At 44.7% G+C, this 16,295-nt stretch overlaps 1 protein-coding gene across 1 annotated transcript; it reads left to right on the top strand.

The window, feature by feature from the left end:
- Nucleotides 1–5,716: 5,716 nt before the first annotated feature.
- HSPA13 (heat shock protein family A (Hsp70) member 13) lies at nt 5,717–12,019 on the top strand. Its single transcript, XM_068180620.1, has 5 exons — nt 5,717–5,824; nt 7,272–7,612; nt 9,270–9,483; nt 10,060–10,227; nt 11,176–12,019. Exons 1-5 carry the CDS (start codon nt 5,800–5,802, stop codon nt 11,844–11,846), a joined length of 1,419 nt encoding a protein of 472 aa, XP_068036721.1. The 5' UTR covers nt 5,717–5,799; the 3' UTR covers nt 11,847–12,019.
- The last annotated feature ends 4,276 nt before the right edge of the window (nt 12,020–16,295 follow it).

The raw sequence follows: 16,295 nt of genomic DNA, 5'->3' as shown, positions 1-16,295 counted from the left end.
CCTAAAAATAATAGAAGAGGGTTGATGCTGTTGTGAGATCTCTAGTGTGTTTGAGACATCTTTTCTCAAACTGTATTGGGCCTCCAGGCTTGTTATTTATTCTTGAGTCTCTGACCTTCAGTGTTCCTTTGCTTCACACAGTGTAAAGAGGAATATATGCTCTTACCTATTATTTCTTCCTGGATTGGAAAAAATATGGGCCAGGAAGCTAGGTCTTCTAGGAAAATAGGCAGAGCATAGTTGCTCCTGGAGTACCATAACACTACTTCTAAGTGATGACTGAAATAGACCTTCTGTGCCAGTCAAAAGATTCACAGTAAAGGCCCAAAAGTTCTTATCCAGTGTACAAACCCACTGAGGTACTGTAGGTGACACCTGGATACCTGCAGGAAAAGAACAAATGTAAAACAGATACTCTGATACTTGTGCCTTAGTACTCCACAAAAAAAAATAAAAAAAGAAAAAAAAAAAGAAGAAGAAAAAAGAGAACAGAACAGAACTTTTCTCTATCCACACATACTGCAAACTTCTCCTCTGCCTGGGGAGCTCACTGTTCAAGCAGCTATATATGAGTGCATTCTTGTGTTTATCCTTTTGTTGTCATTTACAATAGACTGAATTGACAAGCCTGACTGACATCTGTATGGATTTCATATACACAGCAACAACATGAATGAGGTAAAATGGCCTCTTGGGAGACTGCTGGAACTCTTATTCATTATCTTTATCACCATGATGATTGGTGCAGATGATGAGCCTCCCAGCCATCCTTGAGCTCTGCAGCCCTTCATACAGTGAGGTGCTGCAAGCACTGCTATGAGCAATCGCTTTTCCTGTCACCCCATGCAGCCCCACTCTGCCTGCTCCCACCCAGGACACCCAAGCTGAGCAGAAGGTAGATGATGTGTTCCAGGCACCAGCACAAATCCAAGCCAAGCCACGATTCAGGCCCACTACCCCAGGCTGCTGTGGCTGGGGAGTATTCAGCCAAGTTCACAGCTGCCTTTTGGCCTTGCAACACCGGCCCATGATGCTGTTGAGCCAGGGACAGGTGAAATGACTCACACGATTTCAGAAGGCAAAATGAGCCTTTATTCAAAGGCACTTCTCTCTTGGAATATTGTGAACATTAATTCCATTGGTCATCGAGGAAAAACATTTCACCTGCTTGGTCCACTGGAATTAGGTCAGTGTGGTAGAACGTATCTATAAACAATATGAACAGAAAACAAGATAACAGATGGTTTACATTCCTCCCAGACTTTTTCCCAGGCTTAGCCTGGCAGAAATCTTTCTCTTTTTCTCTCTGACTGAACTGAGAATATCCACAGGCCCACTTCACCATGGTCAAGCAGGAAGAGAAACTCTCAGTTACCAGACCAGTAAGTGCCAAACTGCTTTCCCTCATCAATAAAATGGCTCTGGTTTTTATTTTTCACACTACAAAAAGCTGCATCAGCATTCAGACCAAGTGAAATTCAGGAAGAAAAGTGGGACAGATAAAAAAATCAGTGAAAATCTCTTTTCTCTTCCAAATTGTTTTTCCTAGACACCTACTGGGTTCCATTATACTGGTATCACTGCAACTGTATTCATGAAAGGGGAAATAGTAATTTCGTTGTTAACCTCAAAATTATTTCATGAGGGTTTGGTGAAAGGGGTATGTTAAAGCAATTAAAGAAACTGTAATGAAAATGTGGCACCGTCTTCATGACTTATGCCTTTACAAGACTTTGGATAACTACTGCTAAAGGTTAATATGCTTTATATGAATCTGCAGGTATCTGTCAGACACCAAAAGCAATCTGGGGAAGGAATGCTGCATGGCAGAGACATCTGCTGGGAGCTTCTTGCACTCCTCCCACACCTCGTGCTTCAGTTCTCCAGGTTGTGGGTTCTGGGAGAAGCCCCGAGCTGCTTCTACTGCCTCCAGCTGGGGAGTGAGTTTGTGACTAATGGAAAATTCAGCACACCCCTGCCCAGCCAGTCAGCCACTCAACAGGAGCCAGAAATCTTTAGGCTACGTGCTGGAATTTTAATGGAAACTTTTGCATCTAAATTGAAGGCTATGCTATTCTATCCAGCTGTCTGACATTGAATTGTCAGAGGAAGGCTGGTGAAATTCATCCCTTTCCCAAGCATATACAGCAGGAGTAGATCAGTGTTTTAATTAGGGAAAGGAACTATCAGGAACCTCTGCAATTTTGACAATGTGCTTGCACTAAGTTAAAAACTGAAAATGAGGTTTCAGATTCTAGCATCTCCTAAATACCTTGCATCAATCACCTCCCTTCTCAGAGAGACACTGATACTACTCTCCACCTACAAAGTGGATCTCAATCCTTCTCCCCCTTCCTCCTTCATAGTGGGAAAACACGGATTGATCATCCTGGATTGACAGGATCACATTGTGCTTTGACCATATGCCAGCATCCTGTGATTCAGTTTTAGACACTGACTTTAAAATGACTAAGACAATGCAGAAAGCACTCACTGAGTACACCCTAGAAAACCAAAATCCTGTTCTGTACAACAGCAGAAAAGAGGATGCTTTGCAAACTCAATTTCCTTTTCTCCAAATGCAAGGATACAGCTGATGCAAAGCATCCTGCAAATGAAAACAAGCTGTATTTGATTCCACGCACACCGAATGCTTGAACTGTGTTTAGCACATCACAGGTGTAGGGTTTGAGTGATAATCCCCAGTGTAGCAGGATTTTTCCTGCAGACACCAGTTCACATCTGATGGGACACTGTTTTAAAACCAGCCTCTGCTCTTACATTGTACGAACAATTCTCTCCCTCAAGCTACTTGCAGACAAAAACATGTTTACCACCACCTATCAAAGCATCAGGGGAAAAGAACAGCCCCTTGAAGGAAATTAATCCCTGAAAAGCATTTGAAATGTTACAAACAGCTTACTACCAGAGTGAACAGATGCACTAAGAAGAATAAACAAGCATTTGCCCAGCCCCTTGGGGGGAGTTGCCTGCACACCCCCTTTACAGTCACGCCAGAGGCAGGCGGGTGTCGGGGTCCTGGTGTGCGGCGGCCAAGGGCCACTTGATGTGGCCCAGCACAGGTATCCCAGGCAAGCAGGTCAGGACTAGCAGCCCCGGCACCGCAGCCCCTCACGCCCCCTCACTCAGGAGCACCCAGAGAAGCTTTATCACAGCTCTTGCAAAGCAGTTGTGTAGGTCTGAACTTGCACTGCCCACCCTTAGGTGAGGGTGCTCACCACGGAGTATGTGCCCTGCCTGCTGCTGCAAGAAAGTGGCAAAAGCACAGCATTCCAGGCAAACAAAGACCAGCCTTCCAGTGTCTGCCCCAAACACATTTATGCTTTCCCCATGAGGCACTCTGTGGCACAGAGGCTCCATAGATTTCTCTCCCAGTCATATAAGCCTCTCCCTCTGTTGCCCAGTGAATACTGAATTATTCCGTGCAAAATCAAGCAGTCTTCTCCAGAAACACTGAATGTTCCCTTCTGCTCCTGAACAACCCATTCCTGAATGTAGCGCTCCCTGAAATAATGGAGGAAAATGGAGACAGGCCTCCCTCTCACAAACGAAAGTAGGTAAAAAAAGGTGATACTGAAAACACAGTGGTAATGCCCAAAAACACAAGGGCAAGATCATCAGGATTAGTTCAGCCTGTTTTGGAGATGCAAGGCAAGTCTGGCATCGCTGTGCCGAGTCCAGGAGTATCCATGAGTAGGTCCTAACAGGTCATGGAGAAGATGTGCAGGGAAATAATTAGGCACTTGTGGACTTTTAAGCTGAAGAGCGTGTGTTCAAGGGACTGCAAAATATGTGTGGTGGACCGAGCCTTCAACCTCTGCAGCAGCCCAAACCAGCTACAGGGGAGCCAGTGGCTCCTGCAGAAGCTTCTGGCATGGCAGAGCCTTGCTGCCGGGCAGAAAGCCTGCTGAGATGCTCCCCTTGACTTGACTCCCAGGCAGGTGGCCTGTGCTGTGTAATCCTGCAGGGAACAGCCAGGCCTTCAGGGAGTCAGTCAGGTGGGGAGGCCTTGAGTGACACACTGAATGCATTAAACTGCTTTGCTAAAGAGAAATAGAACGGAAATTATATAGAAAAGGGCATCTGAGTTCTGTCCTTGGGCAGGTATGGTAACAAGCGATCCCAAAGTCTCTTAGAGGTTTAACCTCAAGTACAAAAACCAAAGCCTGGCCTCTGCTTCAGAAAAGGAAAAAAAATCTCTGAAATGAGGGGCTTGTATCAGTATTTTTTAAAAACACATCCCTACATAGCTGCACTCTGCAGTGTCATATTTCAGATGGTCCCTATGTATCAAAAAAAGCTGCTATTAAATATCAAAATCATGAGCAAAATCCAGTTTGATTGTATGCCCTGCTTGTGCTAAACTTTTTTTTTCTGCTCACCATCCACTCACACTGGCATAAAACACAAAGTGCCCACTCATGAGTTACATGGATGAAGAAATACTGTAAACAACGATTATGAGTTTCCCCCCACTTACAAATGAGCACAATTACAATGGTCCCACTTCAAGAAAAATGATTAAAGAATCCAAAAGAAATTAAGAAAAGAAAACCTAAGAAAACTAAGAAAAAAATAAGACATTAAGAAAAGTTACCTAAGTAATTAGAAAACAGGCAGATCATGAGTCATTAAGGAGGCTGAATGCTTTAACCTTTTCTTCCCTTTCCAAAGAGTTTCCACCTTCTCGTGCTGAGAATGAAGCACAACACTGTATGTTAACCAGAAGTGGAAGATGAATGCATTTTTTACTATTAAGTTAAAGCAGTGTCACTTTCTTTGCATAGAGAAGAAGCTTTTAAGAAGTGGGCTCCTGGGAATTACTTTTTGGGTTATGTGAAACAGAGATGCTGGAAATGATAACTGCAATAAGACTTAGTCTAACTTTTCTTCCACTATGCTATTTGCTACCAGCCACTCATTTATGAATATTTTCTATTTAAAAAATCTTCCATCTTAAACTTCTGCCTGAAACGGAAACCTGCTCTGCAAGAACCTTGACATCCATTACTCCTTATGAGAGTGGAGCAGAGCAGAGGAGAGGCAGAGCTGATGAGAAGCAAACCCACCGAGTACTTCACTCTGCATTTCTTAGAGACGTTACCAATTCTGCCCCTCCAGGATGCATTTCAGGGGCAGGTTTCACCTGCATTCTCCTTGCTTCTCTAAATGCCAGCTGGGCAAGAAGGAAATCTCCCCTCACCATTAAAAAAGAGAACTAGGTAACTTGTAGGCGGTGCACTGTGATTTATTTGCTGAAATGCTTATTTATTGTCAAGTCTTGAGAATCTCTGTGCTTGATTTGCGGAAAGCTTCTACTTTGCACCCTGCGCAGATTAAACAGCGTCTCCTTTCCGAACCTGGCTCTTGGCCGTGTGAAAGACCGAGGGGGATGAAGGAAGATGTCCTGCCCCGGCACCCACAGCCGCGGTCTCTGACGCCTCACGCCGGCGGGAGGCCGTAGAGCACCATGGCGCCGGGGCCTGGGACTACCGCTCCCAGCAGCCATCACGACTCCCTCCTGCCCGAGCCCGCGCATGCGCCTGTGAAAGGGCGCACACCGCCTCTCCTGCTAACGGATAAGGCACCGGCACCTCCCCGCCCATTGGCTGGTACCCGCCGGAACCGGCCGCGCCGCGATGCCCGCTGGGAGTTGTAGTTTTCTCGCCCGCAGCAGCAGCTGACGCGGGCGGGGCGGGCGGGATACGCGTACTACCGTTCCCTAAATACCCCGCGCGGCCCGGAAAGAGCCGTCAGCGGCCGGAGCCACCGGCCGACATGGCGGGGCAGATGGCTGTGCTGGGTGAGGCGGTGGCGCGGCTGGGCTGCGGGGTTTGGGCAGTTTTGCTTCCGCTCTCGCGTCTTTCTGCCACGGATGTCGCCCCGGGCTGGCTCTCTAGGGTGGCACGAGCTTCCCGTGCTCGCTGTGTTGTGCTGTGTCCAAATCTGGGCTCCTCTGTACAGGAGAGACATGGGACTCCTCGAGCGGGTCCAGCGGAGGGCAGCAAAGATGTTGAGGGGACTGGACCTTTTAGAAGCAAAGGCTAAGGGGATGGGCTTTTGAGCCTCGAGAAGAGACTTGAGAGGGGACCTCATCAGTGTCTGTCAGTGCCTGCAAGGAGGGGTCAGAGCAGGGAGCAGGCTCTGCTCAGTGGTGCCCAGCAGTGGGACAAGGGGCAACGGGCAAGAATTGATGCACAGGAAGTTTCACCTGAACATGGGGAAGAACTTCTTCACTGTGCAGTGACCAAACACGGGAACAGATCACCCAGAGAGGCTGTGGAGTATCCCTCGCTGGAGATACTCCAGAGTGTCTGGACACAGTCCTGTGCCATGTGCTCTGGGATGACCCTCTGTGGTCCCTTCCAACCTGACCCACTGTGGGATTCCTTGAAAAGCAGAGTACTCAGTGGCACATTGCTCAGAAATGTCTGGGAAGATTGCCAGCCCAGAGCAAGCCAGAGCTTTCCCACCAGTCTGTTTGAAGCACTACAATGGCCACCCTTCCCTGCTGGGAAAAAAAGAGGTCACTCACTCTTTGAAATTTAACTTATTTACATTTCTTGTTGAGATTTTGTTTGTTGGTGCTTTTTTTTGGTAATCATCTGAGACATTTCTTGATGCTAGACTTTTTGGTTTCCTGTCTCTGTTGATTATAAGTAAAATTAAAATAAACTAAACAACAAACTCTTCTGCATATAAACTGGTGTTCCCTTGGGTTTCAAGGTACAGGAAAGATTCAGAGGTATGGGAAGATGTTTTTTTGGAAGCTATGGCTGAAACAGGACGAGGTACTATGGGTTTCCCTCTCCCTATTTTTAGACTTTTGGTGAAGCTGGAGGTGTTAGAATTGGGAGTTTGTAGTGTCAGTGTGATTTTGGGTGGCCCCATTAACTCAGTGTCCTTTTAGTGTCATTCATAGGCAGCTCCTGCAGAAGTACTAATTAGCCCATGTTATTGCAGTAACGTGCAGAGAGAAATAGAATTATTACAGTGTGATGGTATTTTTGGCTTGGCTGTCTCTTGGGCTTTTTTTCCTTAATCAGTTTAATATTTAATGCCTTAAATTCTTGACTTCTAGCCACTCTCTGTTGAGAAGGAAATTAAAAACTATTTAGGTAGCTCCCCAGGCTCCGGAGTGTGAAATAAAGCTGCGGGAGGTGCAGTGTGTCACACCGTGTCATTTGCATCGACTTGGAGGCTTGCGGAGTTGCTCCCCTAACCCTGCTGTTCCCAACTGTGTGTTTCAGGCTCTGCTGTGCTGGCCCTGCTCTTGGCCAGCTACCTGGCACAGCAGTATCTGCCCATGCCCACCCCCAGGGTGATCGGGATCGACCTCGGCACCACCTACTGCTCCGTCGGCGTCTTCCTGCCCGGCAGCGGGGACGTGAGGGTCATTGCGGATGAGCACGGGCACAGCAGCATCCCCAGCGTCGTCTCCTTCACCGACACCGGCGTGCATGTGGGCTATGAAGGCCTGGAGCTGGCCGATGCCAATCCTCAGAACACCATATATGATGCCAAGAGATTCATTGGGAAAGTCTTCACTTCGGAAGAACTGCAGGGTGAAAGCAGCAGGTATCCCTTTAAGGTAAGCAGCCACCACCTTCAGTTCCCTCCAAGCAGTAAGGGACGTCCTGCAGCACGCAATCCAGGCTGAGCATGAACAGATCCAGAGCAGCCCTGGGGGTGTTGGTGGGTGAGAGGCTGGACATGCCCTGGCCATTGGTTGCCCAGAACCCCCCATGTGCTGGGCTCATCCAAAGCCCCGTGGGCAGCAGGGCAGGGAGGGGATTCTGCCCCTCTGCCCCGCTCTGCTGAGACCCCACCTGCAGGGCTGCATCCAGCTCTGGGCTCCCAGCACAGGAAGGACAGGGACCTGCTGGAGCCAAGCCAGAGGAGGCACCAAGGTGATCAGAGGGATGGAGCAGCTCTGCTTTAGAGAAAGGCTGGGAGAATTGGGATTGGAGAAGGCTTTGGGGTGAACTAATTGTGGCCTTCCAACACCTTAAGGAAGCTTGCAAAAACGATGGAAAGAGATTATTTACAAGGGCCTGGAGTGACAGGACAAGGGGAAAGAGCTTCAAGCTGATAGAGAGGAGGTTTAGATTAGAGATTAGGAAAAATGTTCTTTACTGTGAGGGTGCTGAGTCCCTGGCACAGGTTTCCCAGAGAAGTTGCAGATGCCCCATCCTCGGAATGTTCAAGGGACAGGTTGGATGGGGCTCTGAGCAACCTGGTCTAGTGGAAGGTGTCTCTGCCACTGGCAGGGGGTTGGAAGGAGATGAGCTATAAGGTCCCTCCAACCCTATTCTATGACACTTGAAATGTGGTTGATCATCTTGTCAGACCTTGAGTCATTTGGCCCAGTCTGATGTGCCTGAAAACCGTAAGAGGTATCCAGAGAGCAGAAGGAAATGATTGTGGAAGTAGCGTACCTCTGCATGAGAGCTGATAATGATTTTCCAGAGGACGCTGTGTTTCCCTACTGAGAAATGTGTTTCTGGGTAACCTTCCAGTCCCATCTCTGAAAGGATAAATTTAAACTTGAAATGCTAACTGTGCTGTGCTGAAACTTTACTTCTCCATGAATTTGTAAAATAAAACCACCAACAAACAAAAATCAACAAACCTCTCCCCCAAAAAAACCCAAGAAACCAAAACCCAGAAAAGTTTTAAAGCCACATCTTCTCCCACATCCCAGTGTGTTTTTTCCTACAGCACATTACTACTTACTTGACCAGCAGTAGAACTTGAAAGTTGCTTTAAAAAAAACTAACCTGCATTATATGAGCATGGTGCAGAATTGGTTGAAAAAAAATGTGTACTGCAAGTGGTCTTTGAAGTCTTGTTAATTTTTTAATATTGTTATGAGAAGCTGTTTCACTACCAAGCTGTTTGTTTCCTTTCAGAAACCTGAAAGGTAAGCTAATGATTAAAAAACCATCCTTTCTGTCTTTGAATGTGGTGTTGGAAGTTGACTCCACAGTTTCTAAGTCTTAACTTTTTTTAATATGTTTTACTAGGGCATAGTGGGTGTTATTTGTTTGGATATACTTTGACCCCTTAAGTGGCACGTTTTGCATAATCCTCCTAATCAAGGAATAAAAGTAGCGCAGAAATGGCTAAGCACATTTAAACTTTTCCTGAATAAAGAGACTACATTCAAATAAAATATTTGGTGGGAACAGGGTGGAGGAGCATAGGAAGATTTCTCACTCAGGGGTTGTGTTGCTTTATCCTTCTAGATTGTCAACAACAATGGATTAGCTGAATTTTCTGTGACAACTAATGAAACCTTTCACATCACTCCAGAGCGCATTGGCTCTAAGCTGCTGCTGAAACTGAAGAAAATGGCAGAAGCCAACCTTGGCGTGTCCATTTCCAAGGCAGTCATCTCCGTGCCAGCAGAGTTTGATGAAAGGCAGCGGAATTCTACTATTAAGGCAGCTAACCTTGCAGGTGATGCCTCTCTATTCCAGAGTTTTTCTTGGAGAGCTTGAAGTCTGTTTCACTAACAGTAAGGTCTTTGTGGAGGATATAGAAACAGTGAATCAGGGACAGAGAAGCTTAGAATGGATTTATTGTGAGGAACAGCTGAGAACTTCTGAGTACCGACAGGTGCAGCTGGCTAATGCAGACATAGATGGCTGAAAGTAAGTTTTACTTCAGGGAAAATAGTCTTTCTTATAATCTCCAAATAGGGAGACTATATAGAGCACCCTTGGATAATCATTTAAACAGAAATAGAATGCATGAAATAAATCTTCTTAGCAAGGTTTCTCTGGAAGTAGTGTGTTTGGGCACATTATGATTCATGATTTCACCTTGATGCTGAAGCAGTGCTATTTTAGGATTAAGTAAGGAAAAGAGTTCATTGGATATTACTGCTTAGGAAACTACTTCCTTTAGATCTGACACTTAACTTGAGTGTGGTTAAAAAAACCCCAACAAGTAGTGGCAAATGTCATCCTGATGTAAGAACTGCAGTTTTCTGAGGTGTACCTGAGTGTTGCTTGTTGTCTCTGCTCGTCACAGGGCTCAGCGTTTTGCGAGTAATCAATGAGCCCACAGCTGCTGCTATGGCTTATGGCCTCCACAAAGCTGATGTGTTTAATGTTCTGGTGGTGGATTTGGGTGGAGGAACTTTGGACGTGTCTCTGTTGAACAAGATAGGAGGGATGTTCATCACACGAGCCATGGCAGGTGAGAAAAATGCTTTTGTTTCTCAAGGAGTGGGAGGCAAGGTGCACCTGAAGTCACTGTTGGAGGGGCTTTTAAAACATATCAGCCATGTCACAAGAGTGTTTTCTCAATGCATTCTCAGCTGATTTTCATGCAAAATTAGGTTTGTGGCTGATTTCAGCAATTAAGACCACAGAGTCAGGTTTTGGCTGACCCAGAGGGGTAAGTTGTGGTTTCATTTTATCCATGTCTGTTAACTTTTGTGCCCACTAATAAAGTGCTGGTGCGTGTAACACTGACTGTGACTGAACTTTTGGGGGGTTGGGATTGTTTAAAATCTTTCTGTCACCTTTGCCCAAACTGGGAATATTGGCTGATCATTGACCAGTGCTTTGGTGCATCCTTGCCTGGAATTTGGTGCCAGTTGAGTTGAGCAGAGTTTGGGAATACGTGGGCTGTTAACCCAGAAGTTTTGTGATTGGTGTATGAACGATTCATCCCTGGGCACTGAGCTCTGGCAGCAGTGTTTGGTCAGACTGTAGTGAGGAGACAGCCGTGCTTCAGCTGGCCTGCATGCACACAGCTCTGAGGTCCAGTGCCAGCTGCCTGTGTTGCCTTCAGCAAGCAAGTTCTGATGTGAGCTGCTGCTGCTCAGTCCAGTTAGAGTGGAACAGCAAGAAAGATTCAGCAGCTTCACCCTGATTTAGTTAGAGGTCACTAAGTGAGTTACTGTTTTCAGTCAAAACAAAACAGTTTTGTTTTGTCTGAACAAAACAGTGGAAATTATTATCCATCATGTGGGCAGTGGACAACCATTTTGTCTTTTGTTACAGCTCTGTGAGCTCATGTGCTTGTGGTCCTTCTGTGTTCTTGCCCTTGAGCACCATCTCTCAGTGAAAGAGAAGCAGTGTGCTGCTTTCTGGGGCTTTGAAGGTGCTCCGTCTGATGCCTTCTATTCTGATCTTCCAGGTAACAACAAACTTGGAGGACAGGATTTCAATCAGAGGTTGATGGTGTATCTATATGATCAGCTCCGTCAAACGTACGGTTCTCTGCCAACACAAAAAGAGGAGATTCACCGCCTCAGACAGGCCGTGGAAGCTGTTAAGTTAAACCTGACTGTCCATGAGGCAGCTACACTGAGGGTGCTGTTAACTCTGCCAGCAAACGAGCTTACAAGAGAACTTGCAAAAAGCCAGGTGAAAACAAACACTGCGCTAAAGGGCAAGGCCTCACAAAACACAAACTGCCTGAAAAATCTTGGAGATGCTTCCAAAGTAGAGGACAACTTTGTGGAAGTTGTGTTTGAAACAGAAATCTCTCGGAAGCTGTTTGAGATGTTAAATGAGGACCTTTTTGAGAAGATTCTTGTGCCCATTGAAAAAGTGTTGCAGGAAGGGCACTTGCACAAAGCAGAAGTGGATGAAATTGTGTTAGTCGGAGGCTCCACGCGGATTCCCAAAATACGTGAAGTTATTCGGGACTTCTTTGGAAAGGAACCCAACACCTCTGTAGATCCTGACCTGGCCGTTGTGACAGGCGTAGCCATCCAGGCAGGAATTCTTGCTGGGTCCTGGCCTCTCCAAGTCAGTGCTATAGAAATCCCTAACAAACATTTACGGAAGACTAATTTTAACTGAAAAGAAACTCTTCTCAATTGCATTCCAGCTCTCCAAAAGGATCTACACTTATCTGACTGCCGATGGAACCTAATCTTAGCTTCATTCTATTCAATTTTCTCCTGTTCCCATTAGGTGTTACTGGACACCTACCTGTGCTAAAGCTTGATGTTACTTTAAAGGTACAAATGAGTTCTGAAGTGTGCTGTGTTTACTTGGAGAGAGGATATTGGATGAAAATGCCAGTGATGACACACCCACATTTTCTTGCTAAATTTTATTAGCAAATCCTGGAGTGGTGTGTATTTAAAGTATAAAGGGAGTGTGACCAAAGGTTTGAGATGATGTGGTACTGAGGTATTCCTGCATCCATGTATTTACTTGGAAGGACTGTGAAGCAGCGTTAATGCACAGAGCACTGGCAGTGTTCAGCTTGCACTTACTTATTAGATTGAGCCATTTGAGCATTTAAGCTTCTTCCCTAAAGGCATCTTGCAGCTTAAATGAGACTGAGGCACTCACTTGATTCTTCTGCTGTTCATAACAGCATAATGATATGCTGAGGCTCTGTGGCAAATTGTCCCACGATTAGGAAACTTTATTGAAAACGTAGCTCTTGCCAGTGCAGTTTCTTGGTCTCCAAGGGCTTCATTCCTGACCTGGCTGTGATGGTTAAACACAGGTGCTGCTGTTTTACCACTGATGTTCTCCACAGAGAACAAGGGTATATTGCCAAATATTCATACCTGCCCCTGCCTTATTTTAAAACTACAGAGATTTTATGTATCTCGAAGCCACACCTGCCTGTCTCCCTTGAATTTGACCAACAGGAATTTCATCATTCTGCATTTACAAGTGTGTGACATCTTCTCCCTGAAGTACCCCAAGCCATACTCTCCTCGTGAAGAAAGTGTAGGACAGAAGGGATGGCCTGAATGAAATGTAGTTCCTCTAGCCCTAGTAAATGAAAATTGACCCAACTGCTTTGTGCTTTTTAGCTCTTATGTGGTTTAAGTTTTTTCATATCCCTACTTTAAACTGAACAGAGGTTTTAGCTGTCTTGTTGGGAAAGAAACAGTGTTGTGTGTAACTTGGGGTTTGAGGTGGCACTTCTTAGGACTCTCTTTAGGCAAATAGATCACTATCTAGGTACCTTGAAAATGTGTTGTGAGGATAACAAAGTTACTGATCTGAAAAAAAAAAACAGAATTACTGACAGTTCTCTCTTTGGAGGGATTAAGCAATAATCAAGCACCAGCTGAATTCTATTATCTGCTTGGAACTTCCTACCAAAAAAACATGTCACTCAGCTAAGACTGGTTTCAACATCCATCAGCCCAGTCTTCATCAGGTAAGCTCTAGTAACAGGTGTTTTAAGGATGTTCTTGTCTTCTCCAGAATAATTTTGTATTAACCTTGCTAAGATAATGTGTGGGGCTTAGATTTATTGTTTTAACCTATGACTATATTAAAATAGGCTTATTACTCTCCTGGCAGTAGGCCTGATTTATGGCACTGCCATAAATCAGTTGTGCTGATTCAGCTGTTTGCATAGCTGTTGTCTAAATGCATCTTTGAAGTAATCAAATTAAAAACCTCTTAAATTGAATCAGTTGCACACAGCCATTCCATCAGCATTGTTTAACTTGACAGAGGATTCCCAAAGTACTGCTGACATCTGCTTAATTTTCCTGAGTTGAAAACCAGGATTTTTTTTTTTAATTTGAGGATTCTTTTTTTCCTTTGTGCCTCTTTGAAAGTGACCCCAACTAAGTCTGTATGGAGCTTCCAGTAAGTGAAACTCCTGCAGTGAAAGAAGTGCCTCTTCAGTGACACCATGGATGAATGCAGTACAGTCCTCAGTTGCTGCTGGGAGCCTTTGCTTTGCAGATGTAAATGTGTGTGTTCAACATCTGTACCAACTCTTTAGAGTCATTCTGGCCTTTCCTTCTGCCCTGCTGTAAATTCATCTCAAAATCCACTGGAGTTACAGTAGGACTTTGGTCTTCATGTCCTTAATGCAATGTGTAAAACAAGCAGACCTATATAGAAACAGAACCACATCACAGAGAAGTTAAACTATTAAAAGCTTTTGCAGTTTTGGGACAAGTTAGGTAGGAGCTGTTAAAACTCTCAAAGCAAATAAATGAAGTACTTTTTTCTTTCACATCCTCCTTCACCCTGGGGGAGTTAAATCTCCTTCAGTGTTAATCTGGGAACTGGAAGGGAAGGGCAGGTTGTTTACTTGTAAAAATGAAATTCACAAAAGGATATTTATTCAGAGATCTATACAGGTTGGATTTTTTAGAAGAGAAGTTACTATACACTGGATATCACAATGCATCCTTATTTATTAAATTTTCTGAATTATTTATTTAGTATCTTTTAATACTGTATTTTGGCACAAACAATTGAATTTTAAAGACGAGTCCACTGAACTAGGTGGATATTTCCAGGTATGCACATGGGCTGCTTACCAGAAGTCTCTCTGTAAAAAAGTTGATACTTGAAGACTGAAATCTTTCTGTAATCCTTTTGATTGCCTGTGGTGGTAGGTATGTAACCAATTTTTCTAGCTATGGCTTGTTTGGCGAGTTGAAATTCTGAAAGCATCAAGAGGCCTCAACAATTGTGTGTTCCGTAATTGTTTTCCAGTGCATATGATGAAATGCATTTTATAAATAACATTTTAGATTTTTTAATAAAAGCAATTTCTACACCCCTTGGATCTGTCTTCTTTCTCTTTCTCAAGGAAATTCTGTCTTCTTCAAATTCCTTTGAAGTGTAGAAGATGAGGTTGTGTCAACTGTGAGAGAGTTTGTTCATCTGCCTTGTCTTGGGGAGCTGCAGAGCCTGAACAATTGCAATGTTTCATAAATGTTTCAAAGCTGGCAAAAAGCAGAACTGTGTTTCTCTTCCTGTGAGGAAAAGTGAGAGTTCCTCCTCGACTTCTTTCTAGTTCCTCCTGTGATACTGCCGGGAAACTGTAGAGCAAGGGCAACAAGCAGGGCTGAGGGAAGCAGCTGCTGAGAGGGTGGTGCATGTGGGATTTTTGAATGCTGTGAGGAATGAAGTGGGAGCAGGACATAAGCAGGGTCTGCTCTGGTCCCCTGCTTGTCCCACTCTTCCTATGAGCAGTCCCACAGGACAAGACTGGAACCCAATTCCCAGATACAAAGGAAGCTCAGGGAAGTCCTGTTTGGAGGAGGAAGGTCAGGGTTGTGTGCCAAGCTGTAGAGCTAGCACATGGCTTTGTGCTGGCTGGTGCCCTGGTGTTTGGTGGGATGAGTCAGTTCTGAACTCGGCCAAGTGGCCCTTCAATGGTTTCCTGGAGTGAGTCTCCCAACATCAGGTGTGTAAAGAGAGGCTGCAGACCCTGGCTGATGTGCTTAAGGCAAAAGTGCCTTTCCCTGCCCACCCTAAGCCTGTTAGGGGGTTTGCTTTGGTAAGCTGTTGCTGCATGGAAACACAGCAGGAGCATTTCCTGCTGCTTCTGCCTCCACTGCACCCCCTTTTCAGAAGTTATAGTCAAATATGAGGGGTACAGCTTGCTGAAGGAAAAGGAATGGCTTTGCTGACACTAGTCCAGCATTTTCTTTTCTCTCAGGCTTTGCCATTGTTCAGTCTGCAGCTCTTCCAGCTGCATTCTGAAGGTAGCTGGAAGTGAAAGGTTTTGTCAGCCTGGCAGTAAGCACAGAAAGCTTTCCCCACAAATAAAAATAAATAAATTAAAAATTGCCATGCATTGATGCCTTATTCAGACTGTTTTCTCTTGCAAAAGGGATTGGTTCCTGAGGTACTGATGGCTTCCTCCCTTAGCCTATGTGCCCAAAACTTTCTCTTGGGGCAGTAATTAAGAATGTACTTGATACACCAGGTGTTAGTGTTAAACTGATATAACAGGGGTGTACCCAGGAACTTTATTCAGTTTGTTGGGTTTTTTTTTTTTAAGCAGTTCATGGGGATCTTATCTTAAGAGAAGATTGATTACATGTTGGTATTAAATTTCAAGAACTTCAGGATCTGCAATAAAAATGGAAATGACTATTTATGTGGCCTACCAGAAGCAGATACATTTAGCTGACACTTCAAGTAAGTGTACATAACCTGTCCTGCTTCTTTAATTAGTATGGAGGTTTACATTAATATTTACCAGCAAAGTGGCAACTCCACCTGACTGCATTTTTTGGGATTCTTTCACAATGGGATTTTGTAATGCTCAATTAGATATGTAAGATGTGGTTTTCAGTTTTTCAGAGATCACAAGAGGAAAACTGACTTAACGGGGCACATTTATTGCCTCAAGAACTACTATCCACAAGGGGGGATGTGCATATCCTAAAAATCAGCCCCAAGTGATATCTTTCTCTGTGTCCACACAACAATCAGTTTTGGTTTTTCCTGAATGCATAATCATAATAAGAATTAGTAACTAAATGACGATAATGTCAGAGCAACTTAGTTCAAATT

Source organism: Anomalospiza imberbis, chromosome 2 (genome assembly GCF_031753505.1).
Source record: "Anomalospiza imberbis isolate Cuckoo-Finch-1a 21T00152 chromosome 2, ASM3175350v1, whole genome shotgun sequence".
Classification (NCBI taxonomy): domain Eukaryota; kingdom Metazoa; phylum Chordata; class Aves; order Passeriformes; family Viduidae; genus Anomalospiza; species Anomalospiza imberbis.
This window is presented reverse-complemented; position numbering and strand designations above follow the sequence as displayed.